Source organism: Tauraco erythrolophus, chromosome 3 (genome assembly GCF_009769465.1).
Source record: "Tauraco erythrolophus isolate bTauEry1 chromosome 3, bTauEry1.pri, whole genome shotgun sequence".
NCBI classification, from domain to species: domain Eukaryota; kingdom Metazoa; phylum Chordata; class Aves; order Musophagiformes; family Musophagidae; genus Tauraco; species Tauraco erythrolophus.
The window spans coordinates 52,891,310-52,904,484 of record NC_141467.1 but is presented as its reverse complement, the minus strand read 5'-3'; the positions used below and the strand labels follow the sequence as shown (position 1 = coordinate 52,904,484).

The window sequence follows — 13,175 nt, the reverse complement described above, 5'->3', positions numbered from 1 at the left end:
ATAAACTTCCTGAAATAATTTTAGTAGGTCATTAATTTGAGGTTAAGAAAAGGTGTTAAGAAAATAACTAACATCAACACAACCTGCTGCTTTAGAAGAGGAACTATCTCATCGAATATTTTATGATACTTAGGAAATACAAGCAAAATATTCACCTTAATTTCTAAATTTATTATTAATCTCAACTGCTCTTCACATATCAAAAATCTATTCAAAATAAAAAGAGGACAGAAAGGAAGCTTCCAGAAATATTTATCTAATACGCAACTCCATATTCTCCAAATAATGTTCTTACGTTCTTTTTAATTTTATTCTTGATTGTTTCTATAACTCCAGCTTCTTCACTTTCACAAAGTTTCTCTGTAGCCTTTAAGTCATCACATGCCAGCTGCATTTTCTCTTCTTCAAATGTCATCATAGCATTCTACCAAAAACCAAACCGATTTGAAAGACAAAAATCACAAATATTTTTATTTCTACAAAAGCTATAGGATAGTGAAAGGTTTCATAAAAACTTGACAATAAAATTTACTTTTTTTACATATTAATATACACATACATCAGTACACATACTTTCACACAGAAACACCAAACTAGAGATTTGAGAGTGCTTTACCAAAATTTCAAGACCAACCACCAACCTAAACTCTTGTCTTAACAAAGCTTCATACACAGTCAAACTGAATGCACTGTCATGTTACGTTAAGTGGAAGAAAAATTCATATAAATTAATTTTCAGTTATTGTTATGTAAGGCACAATTTGCGTCTGTGCAGATATTGCTTTTATATAATTCATCCACATAAATTACAGGCCACCAAAGTCAGCAAACAAGTAATGGATATTGCATTTTTCAAAATAATAACCACAATTCCTACCTATGTAGGAAGAAAGAAAACCGCATTTGACTCCAACTACTGCTGAATCAATTCAGAAAAAATTTCAGGACAAGTAATTTCTTTTCTTGACGCTTTATTAAACAAAAACTCTGAATGACACAAGCACACAAAGTGCTGTTGCTATGTTTAGAACAGTAGCTAAGCAAGATATTTTCAAGATCCACTGATGCCGCACTGTGATGTTACACTGGTTCAGTGCATCAATTCAGAGAAGCAAGCCTGAGAGATTCTCCCCCCTTTCCTTTCTCCTCTCCACTGACTTAGAAGCAAGCATATGCCCCAGGAGGTTTCCTAACCAATATATTTTTCCATATTGCATAGACTACAGACACTAGAGAGAATTCAAATTAATTTAATTTACAACTTACCTATTTCTAGCATACAATAAATTCTATCTTTAAAAAGAGTATTACCATAGATAATTTCTGGTGCAATCTAAGATTAGGCAGCAAAGCCAGAATAAGGACAGTCTTTTAAAAAAACAAGATCCAAATGTTTTCCAACACACCTGCTTAGTTTTTATATATGGTATTCTCATTGTTAGTGCATTTAAAAAAAAAGAAAGAGAAGAAAAGCATTTAGCAGACCTAACTTGCTCATTACAACTCTTTAGTGAGTCAATATTCTCAGCTCTCATATATTCAAAAATGAAGCAATGTGAATGGATTGAATTAACAACTTTCACTCGGCAATATGGATGGAGAAATTTTCAATAGCAAATGCTATCAGGAAAATGGCATTTATGAGTATTATTTTAATAATACCTCTACTGCTCATTTAAGCGAGTTTTATTATGGCTCTCTTAATGGAACACATAAATACTTCATACATTTGAGTAGCTGAACCACAGAACTTTTACTTTCTATTTAAACCACATGAGTAAACAAGTTTTATATAACATAATGACTTGTTTTCTAGCTACATTTAATCTAAAACTTTGAAAAAAAATTAAGTCTTATAAAAAGAAACAAATTAGAGTATCCACCATTATGAAAACATACGTGCACATACAAACATTAACCAAAAAAAGAAGACATGTATACTCTCTGCTCCCATCTACTCACCAAAAAACTGACAAAACTGGCTCCAAAACTCATTAATGGGCTCTGGTTTCTATAAAGAAAAGAAAATGTAGTTACTGTATTTGCACGTATTTCCTATCGTAAAGATCAATATTGTATTTCTTGATTTTAACTTACACATCTGTAAATAAACCTTGGGGTTTTTGTATCAAGTTACAAACAAAATGTTGTATCATTCTGCAAGATCTAATGTACATTGAAAGCAAAAAGCTTCTTTTCTACTAAGACTTGAATACATCTTTTAAAAAAAAAATCAAGCATTAAGGTATAGATATCTTTTTAAGGGAAACCACTCCCATCGAAACACATTCAGCACAGGTCAAAAAAAAAAAAGTACGAGCTACAGAAAATTTAAAATCTACTAATTCTACTCTTCTCTACGATCCATCACTCCAATTTTGATCTAGCAGACAAATGTTTACCAGTTCTATTAAGCAATATCCACTTCTCCCTGTTCCTATGAATTTAATCTACCCAGATTTCAAAAAAAAATTCATATGCCACATAACATAAGCTGTTGGAAATACAAAGTTCTTACAAGGCTTATGATTTTATAGCTGCTTTGGTTCAAGGCCAGAATATGTATCTTTACTACACTAGGTGGAAGTTTTAAGATGCTTTACTTATTCTGTTTGCAGGGGTATTACAAAGGGGTGAAAACAACCGCTATGTCAAAAAACACAGGCAAGCAAAATCTTGGCAATGTACGTGACAAGTTTCAAGATTCAGGATTACTGAAGTCAGACAGACCACGAGGCTTCAGTAACGTCACACAGAAGGCACTTAAAAAAATCTAAATACAAAACCCAAACCAAAACACCACACAACACTTTCAGGATCTCAGCAGTACCACCAATCCACACTGCTCAGCAGTGGGCTGCCAGGTTACATGAAAACACTGCCTTCCAGGATTTAAGAAGTAGTAACATTTATGTTACATGTACGTATATTGCTATAGTACAGTATAGCCTTCGCTTTCATATACATTGCTCAATTCTAGATACATTTATAAGTGTAAGATCAACATAACTTGCCACATTTTTCTTTTTTTTTTTGTTCTGAAAAGTGAAATAGGTTAGGTATTTTTCTCTTTGGTGGCAGGCCAACAAGAACAGCTGCCAGTAAATGCCTCTGCTATTCAGTACCTAACCTGTTCTCTACCAACAGCTGTGTTACACAGAGCAGTAGCAATCAGCTACACAAGTTATACTCACTGCAGCTGGCACTTTCAGCACAACCTCTTGCTGCAGAGGGCACAGCTATCTCGTAATCCACTTGAAGTCACAAGGCATGTGGGGCCCTTCACCCTACTCCACAGCACATAACTTTCACCATACCTTTCAAGGTCACACCTACTGCATAATCAACACCCAACACATCTAAAACTGCAGAACAGATCAGCATAAGAAATTTTTACATTTATGTTCCTAAGTACGAAGTTGCAGTTATATCACACCTTCAAGGAAGCTCGAAAATGAACCAAATGTTTCACGTTTGAGTCTCCTCAGATCTACATACACAGAGAGAAATTAGTTCTGGGGAGGCAAGGAGGTAGGCATCTCTAGATAGTCAATCTTTCACACTGAAGGCCATTCAGAACAGAAAATTGTCAGAGAAAGATTGTTCAGAGTGAATTATAAATACTCAACCACAATGGTCTCTAAATATAACCAGAAAAATAAAAATACATGACATAAGAAATAATTAATTAGGTTTGCACCTCTCCGTAAGATCCCTAGAACACGATTCTTGAATATCAAGTTTCCAACCACACTGAAAATGTTACTTCACTACAACACATGGATCTGAAGAAAATATTTAATGGAATAACTGAAATTCGAGTACCTGAACACCACTACAACATTTACAATTAAATTTTTTAAGTATTAAACTCTAGTAAAACTTTGCACAGCAGGACTAAGATTCTGAGTGGGTTTTTTTCCCCTCTGAAACATGCATAAGCAAATCAAATAAGCTTTGCGACATACACAACTTGGCTCTGTGTATCCAGGCATTCCTTAGGACATGGCAAGAAAGATGTGATTTTTATCAGCAAAACAAATACAAATCAAATATTGTGGAATTATAGAATAAGAAAAGTGATGTATATTTTAAGTTCAGACTACTTTTCATTTTCTATGAATTTATAAAATAGAAATAGTTACCGAAGCTTTAAAAAAAGTAAACACATCAGCTTTAGAGGTAAAAATTATTTTCTGTCTACAAGAACAATATTTTCAAGTAGAGCAACTTGAATAATGGACATGTTTGGGAGTGAAACCACTAAAACTGAATAAACAGGAATACTGTTGAAAATCAAGCAGTATATATAGCTGTTTCAGCAACTTAATACATATGCTAATTCAAGCATACCATTCAAACATTTTAAAAAATGTGGTTTTCTTTTCAGGACTTTAAGAACCTGTTCTTAAGTGTGCACACATGTGTGAAAGTATCGATATTTAAATATACATTTTGAAAGCTTTTCTATTTCTTTTTCCTAAATTTTAATACAGTGTTAACAAATGAGGCAGCTACTTACAGTTGAGAGACAACTGCTCTTCCAAGATTACAAAAGACATTGAAGCACGCACTTACTGCAAGCAATGAAAATTTGTCCAGGTATTTTTACGTGTATTTGTCCAAGTAAAACTGAGAAGTTTTTTCCCCAAGAAATACTTATCTTTCAAATGGATCTTTCAAAACCTCTTCCCTACTTGCACTGACACTCACAGCTCACTTTGTTTACAGTTCATCCCCCATGACCAAAGACAAGACAACAAAAAACTCAAGAGCCACATCACTCTATTCTGAAATTACCCCTAGCTGTAATACAAGAGGTAAAATGTTCCAGATTAGCTCTTTTTAATTTCAGTCACTCAGTCTATAAAAAGCATTGTCATTACAGCACATATGGGCTGTAGCACATAAGGACCCTGAAGCAAGAAAATATGATCCGTAATATTACATTATGTCTAGGAGATTAGGAGATGTTTCTGTTTAGACCATGGAGTTTGGCAAACACAACATGAAGACTTTACTGCAGGAGCGCCTCACATAGACTTTGTGTCACCACTAAACAAAATAAAGAACACTTCTATTACACTCCTACATAATCACTGGGTAGAGATCATAGTTGCAGCTTTATGGAAGGTAACTAGTTAAGGTAATTTCAGTGGTTAAAATCCATTTTAAACAACAACCGCATCTAGTGCTTAATCTTCGTGAATATCATGTTGGCTGATAAATTCTTCAACTGTTTAGCGATAAAAGTTTGCAACGGCACAGCACTGCCCCAGTAAACACTAAAGCATGACTACTGATGACAATAAGTTTCTGAGAAAAGCACAATTCCAGGAAAATAACCCTCGGCTCAAACTCCTTATAAGTGACCTTCAGCATCAGACATGATTTTACACCTTTTGACAGATTCCAAAAAGTCATTAAGATACAAAAAAAAAAAAAAAAGAGGCAGCACTTGAGAAAATACTGACAGCAAACCAGGGGCCATACTGCTGTTGACAGGAGTTACGGGACTGAATATGAATGAACACTGGGACACTGCACTAGCTGGGGTGTCCTCGCTACTTTGAGGTGATAACCTCCATTAAGCAAAGAAAAATCTCAAGATCTTAAATTAGCTCAAAGATGAAGAAAAACTCAGTCTCCAGACATATTTTGTAAAACACTGTTTCCACCTCACCTATCAAAGGAGGACTCAGAAGACATCTTTATTACAAGACAGTGTGCTGTGAACACAATTTCTACAAGATACCACAGTAAAAGGCTGTATATATCAATACAGTTGGTATGTATAACTGAACTTAAATCATAAGCTTAAGAGCACTGAAGTAGATCATTCTTCCAGGTATATAAACTGGTGTTATATGAGACACTGCTTCTCCCAATAAACCCTAATTCACCTCATTTCATGGCATATCTTTAAGATGTTAATTCACTTGCAGAAGAAAGGTGTTTGCCATGACCCATTTTCACACATGATGATAACATTCAGGAGTTTTAAGCCTTGCTTTGATAAGGCTGAGATAATACAGCCCAATTTTACCATAAAAAAAAAAAAAAAGAAACCAGAACTGAAGCACACCAAAAGAAAAATCAATTACTTCTCAATACTTTCTTTTTTCTACGTCCATTTCCATGGTAGTATTTCACTTCCAAATACATCAGCTTCTAAAGCTACGACAGCCTAGCTCAGGTTGAAATTTAAGTAATGTAATTAACACACCAACATTTCCTCATTGCTTTTCTAGGCACTGCTACTTTAACCATTGGCACTAAGAATTCCAGTCATCATACTGATAGAAATATTCAAGTTGAAACCAAAAAAATTGTTTTCCTCCAAAGTGGGAGAGTGAAGCATAACAAAAAAATTAAGAATTCATGTAAGTTCACAGATAAACATAGAAGCAGCTACTGAATATTTTAAAACAAGCAGAAATATGTATAAACTATATACAAAGGCAAGGAAAACTATATATAAAGGCAAGGAATTTACTGCAAAAACATATGAATCCTTTGGTCAATATTCCATCACAGATTATTCTAGAATATATTCTAAAAACTATTTGTGAGACTACAAACACAAGACAGATCTTTATACAAGCACACATCTCATCCAACATATGTATACGAAACAGCTAAGGCAATAAAAGTCTCATGAAAGCATTATAGTACTAAGACATATCAAGAACTTCAAATGCCAGCTCTAGGTTTAGTTCCTATTTGATAATCAGCCCAAATTTGTTTTAATTGCTAAATGAGCTCTTAGCACACACTTCTATTTTCACTGGAAATACATAACCAAAAGAGAAATTCAGGAATACAAAAAGAGTACTTCTGTGTCCCTGTTGCATTCAGTTGTTACCTGACTTGTTTTATCCTTCCACAAATTAACAGGGGATTGTTTTGCTCTAATTTCAGGCTGCTAAATTTAGATGCACAAGAATAGCAAAACATTGGAAATCATGAGAAGCATTTTAAATTTCACTTTGACTTCAAAAAGCAGTTATAGCTCAGAGGCAAGCTAGTTAAAACAGATCGATTGTTTTGTACTAATTGTCCAATTGCACACTTACTCATAAGAATTACGGACTTTTGCAAAATCTTTTTCCACTGTAGGTTCAATTAACCTAACCAAAATTACTTTCCAGGACAAATTATAGCAGCTTAACTGACATCATATAACTTCTTAAGATCTCTGAGCTCCTGAAGTATATTAAAACAAAAATACATCCATCTCATCACAATAGCCTGAAATAATTTACTAGAAATAGTAGATCAAAGGATGGACGCACTAGCAAGAGTGAAAAGTCTTTACAATAACTGTATCTTTCACAGAGTTCATTTCTTCAGTGTTAAAATAACATCTGCTTACTATCACACCTCTTCTGCCACCTCCACCAAATCCAACTTCTAACTTCTGAGGTACAAACTCCGATTTTTGTTTAGCTTTCTGTCATCCTCCCTTGGACTTCTAGCCACCAGATTTTGCTCCGTGTGGCAAATAGATCTCTCAACCTCCCTCTACTCTTTTCATCACTTCTTTTGGAAACAACATCTATCTCTGTCACGAAGGCCTCAAAGCTATGAGTCACATTTAACGTGATCATCTCTATGTACCCAGGTCTTGAAGATTTAAATTGTAGAACACTAAAAATTTTTCTGGTCTATCCACCTAACCGGAAAATTAACACAGGCTTTTTGTGCCTCACTATTACTATAATGTGCTCTGCCTAGCCTTGAGCAATGAAATCTTACTTCACTAAGGTACATATTTATTACACATTTAGAATATTGCTGTAAAAAAAAAAAATAAAAAATCGCTTCCCTCATACACAACTCTCCTTTCTGTACATCCATCTAGCAGCTGCTCATCTGCCTATCGCTGCAATAAACAATAGCACACAGGGTTGCTACCAGGGCACTCATGACTTATTCTAACACTGCCAATCAGCATGCCATCATGCTTCCTCCAACTGACTTACATCGGTTCCCACCCTGCTGTCCTTAACTTTAGAGAAGCTACTGAAACATCTACTAAATCACTTAACTTTTGTTCTTAAGGTTCCTTTGCTGAGCTCCCTAAACAAGAATTTCCAGAGTGGTTAGGCTGCCCATACATGGGCCATAACTCACCTGCTGACCAATGCTGGCTTAATGTCCCTTTGTCTCAACTTGTATTTGGGTCAAGAGTATTTTGAGCCACAGACACAGTTTTAAATTGGTAATACTGGGTTCAAATGCCTACCCACAATGGAATTCCTGGCTCATTACTGAAGTTTGTATGTCTGTTAATATGTATACTGTAACATGTCATAACTTCAAAATTTTCGTGTTTTTAAAGTAAGCACACTAAGTTTTTTCTCACTTTCCCATTTGCTCCAACTTTCCATTCTTCTCCATGTTCTGCTTTACCCTAACAGTTTGTACAGCATGTTTCCCTATGCTGACCCCATTCTTTAAGTCTTTACACATTTTGTGTTAGAATCACATTTCCTCTACATCACCTTCATTTTCTTCTTTGAAGATGATCTTATTATATACCTTTATCTATCCATCTTGTATCATTTCTCTTTTCATTCGGACACAAGCTGAAAACTTTATCAAGCCTTCTAATAAGTAAGAGTTACTCATGTAGAGTCAAAAATTTCCATGGTAGGAGACAGAAGACTGTTAGATTTCTTATAAGAGAATATCCCTGATTTTATGCTTTATGCTGTGAGTCAACATGAAGCTAAAAAACTCCTGATCTCATTTGACACTGCCTTCTTTTCCCCTCTTAGCTGGAGGAAGTTTTTAAATAATTTTTGAATTGCAAATGCTCTTAAGAAAGGAAGAATCAGCAAAAAAAGGGTCTTTTGACAGTTTCTTCTTTTCTTAAATGCGTAGGAATCCACAGAGCCAGAAGGGGAAAAAGAACACTCCAATTCCAGCTTTCTCGCTAGTGTCCGGACGGTTCACCAAAACGATACCATCCCACAAGCCGACTGCGGGCTTCATCTCCGATGCTCATGTCTTTGGTTAACCTCCACGTCTCCTGCTGCTTTCACAGGTACTCAAAGCTTAAACTGATGAGAACCAAGATGGTGTCAGCATTGTTCGAGCTGAATAGAAAGATTGATACCTGACAGTTTCAAATATGAGTTAGCACTGTGGGACCTGATACAGCGACAAGCATTAAAGACAGTGGTGCTGTCTGTTGCAGATTTATGAAAATATTATATCCATTGGTATTTGATTCATATTCAGAAGGTTATCACCACTAACAGGTGGAAGATCTGGACTTCTTAAAAAAAAAAAACCTCAAGAAAAACACACATGCAGATGTCAATGCTACCTGCAGATGATCTGATTTTTCAAACCCTAATGGCTTCCCTCAAGTATATTTTAAAACAAAACAAGTCACATACTACACCTGACAAATCAAGTGCTTTACCATGACAGTCAATGCAGTTCCAACCACTTGTATCCAACGCACAACAGACACATTTGTTTGACTCTGTCAGGTTCTAAATAGATATATATGAGCTCTACACACCAAAAGACAAAATACTATTGTCCCACAACCAACACAGAAGCAATGGTTCTATAGCCAATGACTTCAAAGTACCATCACTCTTCAAAGGCAAGACTTTACCGGTGCAGTTACACATATGAAACACAGCTGCCGTTACTACCCTGGCTTCCTCAATAACTGCACTACGACCAGCTTTCAAACGTAACTGATTTTGAGCTCAGCCGCCAGCTTTCTGGAAGACGCAAAACTGCAGAATAGCAAAGAAAGAAACAGGTCCAGCCTGTTTTGAAATGACAGCTGTCCTCATGCTCACCGAGGTTGTCTAGCATCCTGCGTCCCATAGATCTGAATTAATTTTCACAAGATCCTTCAGGTGGCAAACGAGAAAAAAATTCAAGTAACAAGAAGCAGAAGCCAAACCAGTAGTTTCTAAGAAACACTTCCAACTAGTTTAAAATACATGGCTCATAAAACTGAAGTTTTGCTGAATAATTTAGTTTCCAAATAGTCTTGTAGGTTCTTAAACAGTTTCCATATGAAAAAAAAAATTCCATTCCTCCCTTCACTTCTAAGATTCATCTGATAACTGTTAAGCTTCTGAAACAGAGCTAAACTACCTGCATAGGCAGAAGCCTCGAATAAACACTATGGAAAAGGTCACTCGAAACACAGACAACACACAATCGCATCAAGTTCAAAAAGCTGCATTTCATCAGGTATCTTTGAGCTCTAATGCTGCAAATTACAAACATCCATACTAAATTATGGAGACCTCCTAAAAGCTGCTCGTTAAACTTACCAGTCCCATTTAGAACGGGTTCTATTTCATAATTTCAATCATATACCAACAAAAATACACTCATTTAAGGCTATATGCAAAGAAGCACATAACAGCATTAATTAAGTCCTTGTAGGAAGAACATAGTATAGAACCAAAAACTGTTGGGAAATAAAAAGTGGACCTCACTGCACAGGTCTCCAAAATCTGAATTTATAGGAAGTAGAGCATACTTTGCTGTATTTTCTCTCCTACGTCTAACACAAAGTTTTGACATACAGCTAATGTGCAGTTCAGTAAAGGTCTATTAGTTTACAGTTAAAAGGAACCCCGCTATGGATTTCAGGATGAGCTAGACAGGACTGCAGGTTTTCAGAGTCATTTAAAAGCTAAGGCAGCGGTTATCTGATGAATCATAAAACCACTTAGTCTTATGAAGGAATTCCTATTTACTCCTTGCAGGTAGTGTTTAAAGGCCAAGATCAAACAGTACGCTGAATTTTAAGGCACTTCTTGATAAAAATCAAACAAAGAAAAGCCTGCACCTAGAAAAAAAGATCAGTTTCTGCATTTAAGAAATCCTTAGTTATAAACCTTCTGGATAACCAAGAGAACAACTTGCAGAAGATACCGTTATTCACTCTTGATTTGAAGAGAGGATTAAAGTATATTTTGAAAATACGAATATTAACAATTTTACTCCCTAGCATTACTATACAATATAAGCATCACATTTAGAATTCCTAGACTCCTGGATTCCAGGTTCACCCTACTGAGAGAAAGCAATGGCACAAAACAAAAAGCAGAGGAGAAGAAACCTCATCAAGTGTTCCTTAACTGGTACCTTAAAAAAAAATACACAACACAAACAACCAAAATCAACATGTTCCTTAGATACCTAGAACTGACAACCCCAACAAACTCAAGAAATAAGTGACTCATAGGGTGCAACTTCATATGAATGTGAGCTGCACGTTATGCAGGTGAAGAGTGCAGAATCGGGACATTACTTGTCACTTGCAACATTCCAGTTAGTTCTACACAACAATATTGTGTATGTAACAAAGCAGTATATACTAAAGACTGCATGACATGGTTAGTATTAGACTGTGGCAGGTACACAGTGAAGTTATCATTCTATTATTATTAAGGGGAGTTCTCTTAATTTGTCTCACTCACCCCACTCTAACCATCTTTTATGTAAGCAAGATTTAAGTACATAAGTACACCATCACTATGAATCGCTGTTTTAAGTCTAAGCCCCTTTTAATCATACAGACGCAACAGCAGAATAGTGCACGTTAATTATTTAGAACGTACGCACAATTACAGCAGCTCAGGCTTGTGCGGAACACATTAATCCTCAGACAAAAAGCAAGGACAGGTATGGGCAATCTTTCTCTAAGACTGACTGACACGGTTGTGTTCATGTCATTCCTACCGGATGACTACTTAATGCACAAACCTAGACATGATGTACGTAGGGATTACGAACGTAATCTTACAGCCCGCAGGTAATCACAGCAGCGCTCAAGGACCTTTTGTCGCTCTCCGTTTTGTCAGCTGAAACCAGCGTCTGACCACACGCGAGCGTTTTAAACCCCCAGGAAGCGCCCTGGGGCGCACGCGTGTGTTTGCTCGTTCTCGGTGGCGAAACGCAGCCAGCGTTACCGAGGGACCCCCGACCCCAGCCCTGCCCTTCGCCGCCCCTTCGGCAGGGCAGCGGGCACCTTCCACAGCGGCAAACCGCACGCCGCCCCGGCGCCAACCCAGCGCGCTGCCCGGCGGCCCCGCCGAGACCCCGCACAGCCCATCGGCAGCCTCTCGCTGGGGGCCACAGGGGCGAACCGCCCGGGCCCCTTCGCCACCGGAGCGCAGACCGAGGCGGCGACCGGAGGCACCAACCCTCCCGGCCCCGAGGAGCCGGGCAGGGAGAGGCTGCCCGCGCCGAACACCCCTGCCCAGGGCGGGGGGCCCTGCGCCTCTCCCGGCCCCGCCGCCCTCTCCCGGGGAGAGCGGGGCCGGCGCGGCCGCACAGGTGGGTGACGGGGACAGGTGCGCAGAGGCCGGGACGCCGCGGGCGAGCGGAGAGCGGCGCCCGGGGCCGCGCTGCTGGAAGGCGCCGGGGGAGCGGTGGGCGAAGGGGCGGCCGGGGATACCTGTATTTCTTGAAGAGCTGGTCGGACTCGCGGAAGCCGTTGTTCAGCAGCATGTTGATGCCGGCCAGGGCCAGCTCCGCGTCCTCGATGGGCAGCGGCGCTTCCCCGTCCTCTCGCCGCGGCGGCGGCTGCTCCGAGCCGGCCATGACGATGAGAAGGCAGCGGGACCCAGTCGGCTCTCCCCTATCCACCCGCCCACCCACCTATCTATCTATCTGTCTGTCTGCCTGCCTGTCTATCTTCCCGCCCGCCGCCTCTTCCCAGGCGGCTCGGTGCCGCCTCAGCGTGCCCGGACAAAAGAGCCGGGGGCGCCCGGTGCCCGCGGAGGCGCGACCGCGGTGCCCGCCGCCGGGCCGTGCTCCCCCGCCCGTCCGCCCGCGCGCGCGCTGCGGCGACACGGCAGCCTCCCGGCGCCCGCGAGCCCTCCAAAAGCAGCGGCGCGCGCCTCGCTCCCCAGCGCGCAGGCGCCGAGGGGGCTGCGCATGCGCGGGAGCGGGCGGTGCAGGCGCCGGGCGAGGGGTCGGGGCAGTGTAGCTGCCGTGGCGGGGGGAAGCTCTTGTGGTGGCGGTGCTGTGGGGGGAGGCGGCGCTGGTCCGCTTCACCGTTGAGCTGCTCTTGCTCTTTCTCTGCCCACGGGCCGCCGTGCCCCTGGCACTGGGGGAGGCACAGCGGGCCCCGGCGGGAGGGAGGCGGGCGCTGATGCCTGGCTTGGAGGGAATTT

General features: G+C 39.7%; 1 protein-coding gene across 1 annotated transcript in view; it reads right to left on the bottom strand.

Moving 5' to 3' along the window:
* The window catches only part of TTC39C (tetratricopeptide repeat domain 39C), a 36,329-nt gene extending 23,729 nt beyond the window's left edge, over positions 1-12,600 (bottom strand). Inside the window, exons 1-3 of the mRNA XM_086609235.1 lie at positions 12,455-12,600; positions 1,963-2,011; positions 296-424 (exon numbers count right to left, since the gene is read on the bottom strand). Coding sequence (XP_086465361.1) covers positions 296-424; positions 1,963-2,011; positions 12,455-12,600 — 324 coding nt within the window. The remainder of the gene's footprint in view (positions 1-295; positions 425-1,962; positions 2,012-12,454) is intronic.
* Positions 12,601-13,175: the final 575 nt, after the last annotated feature.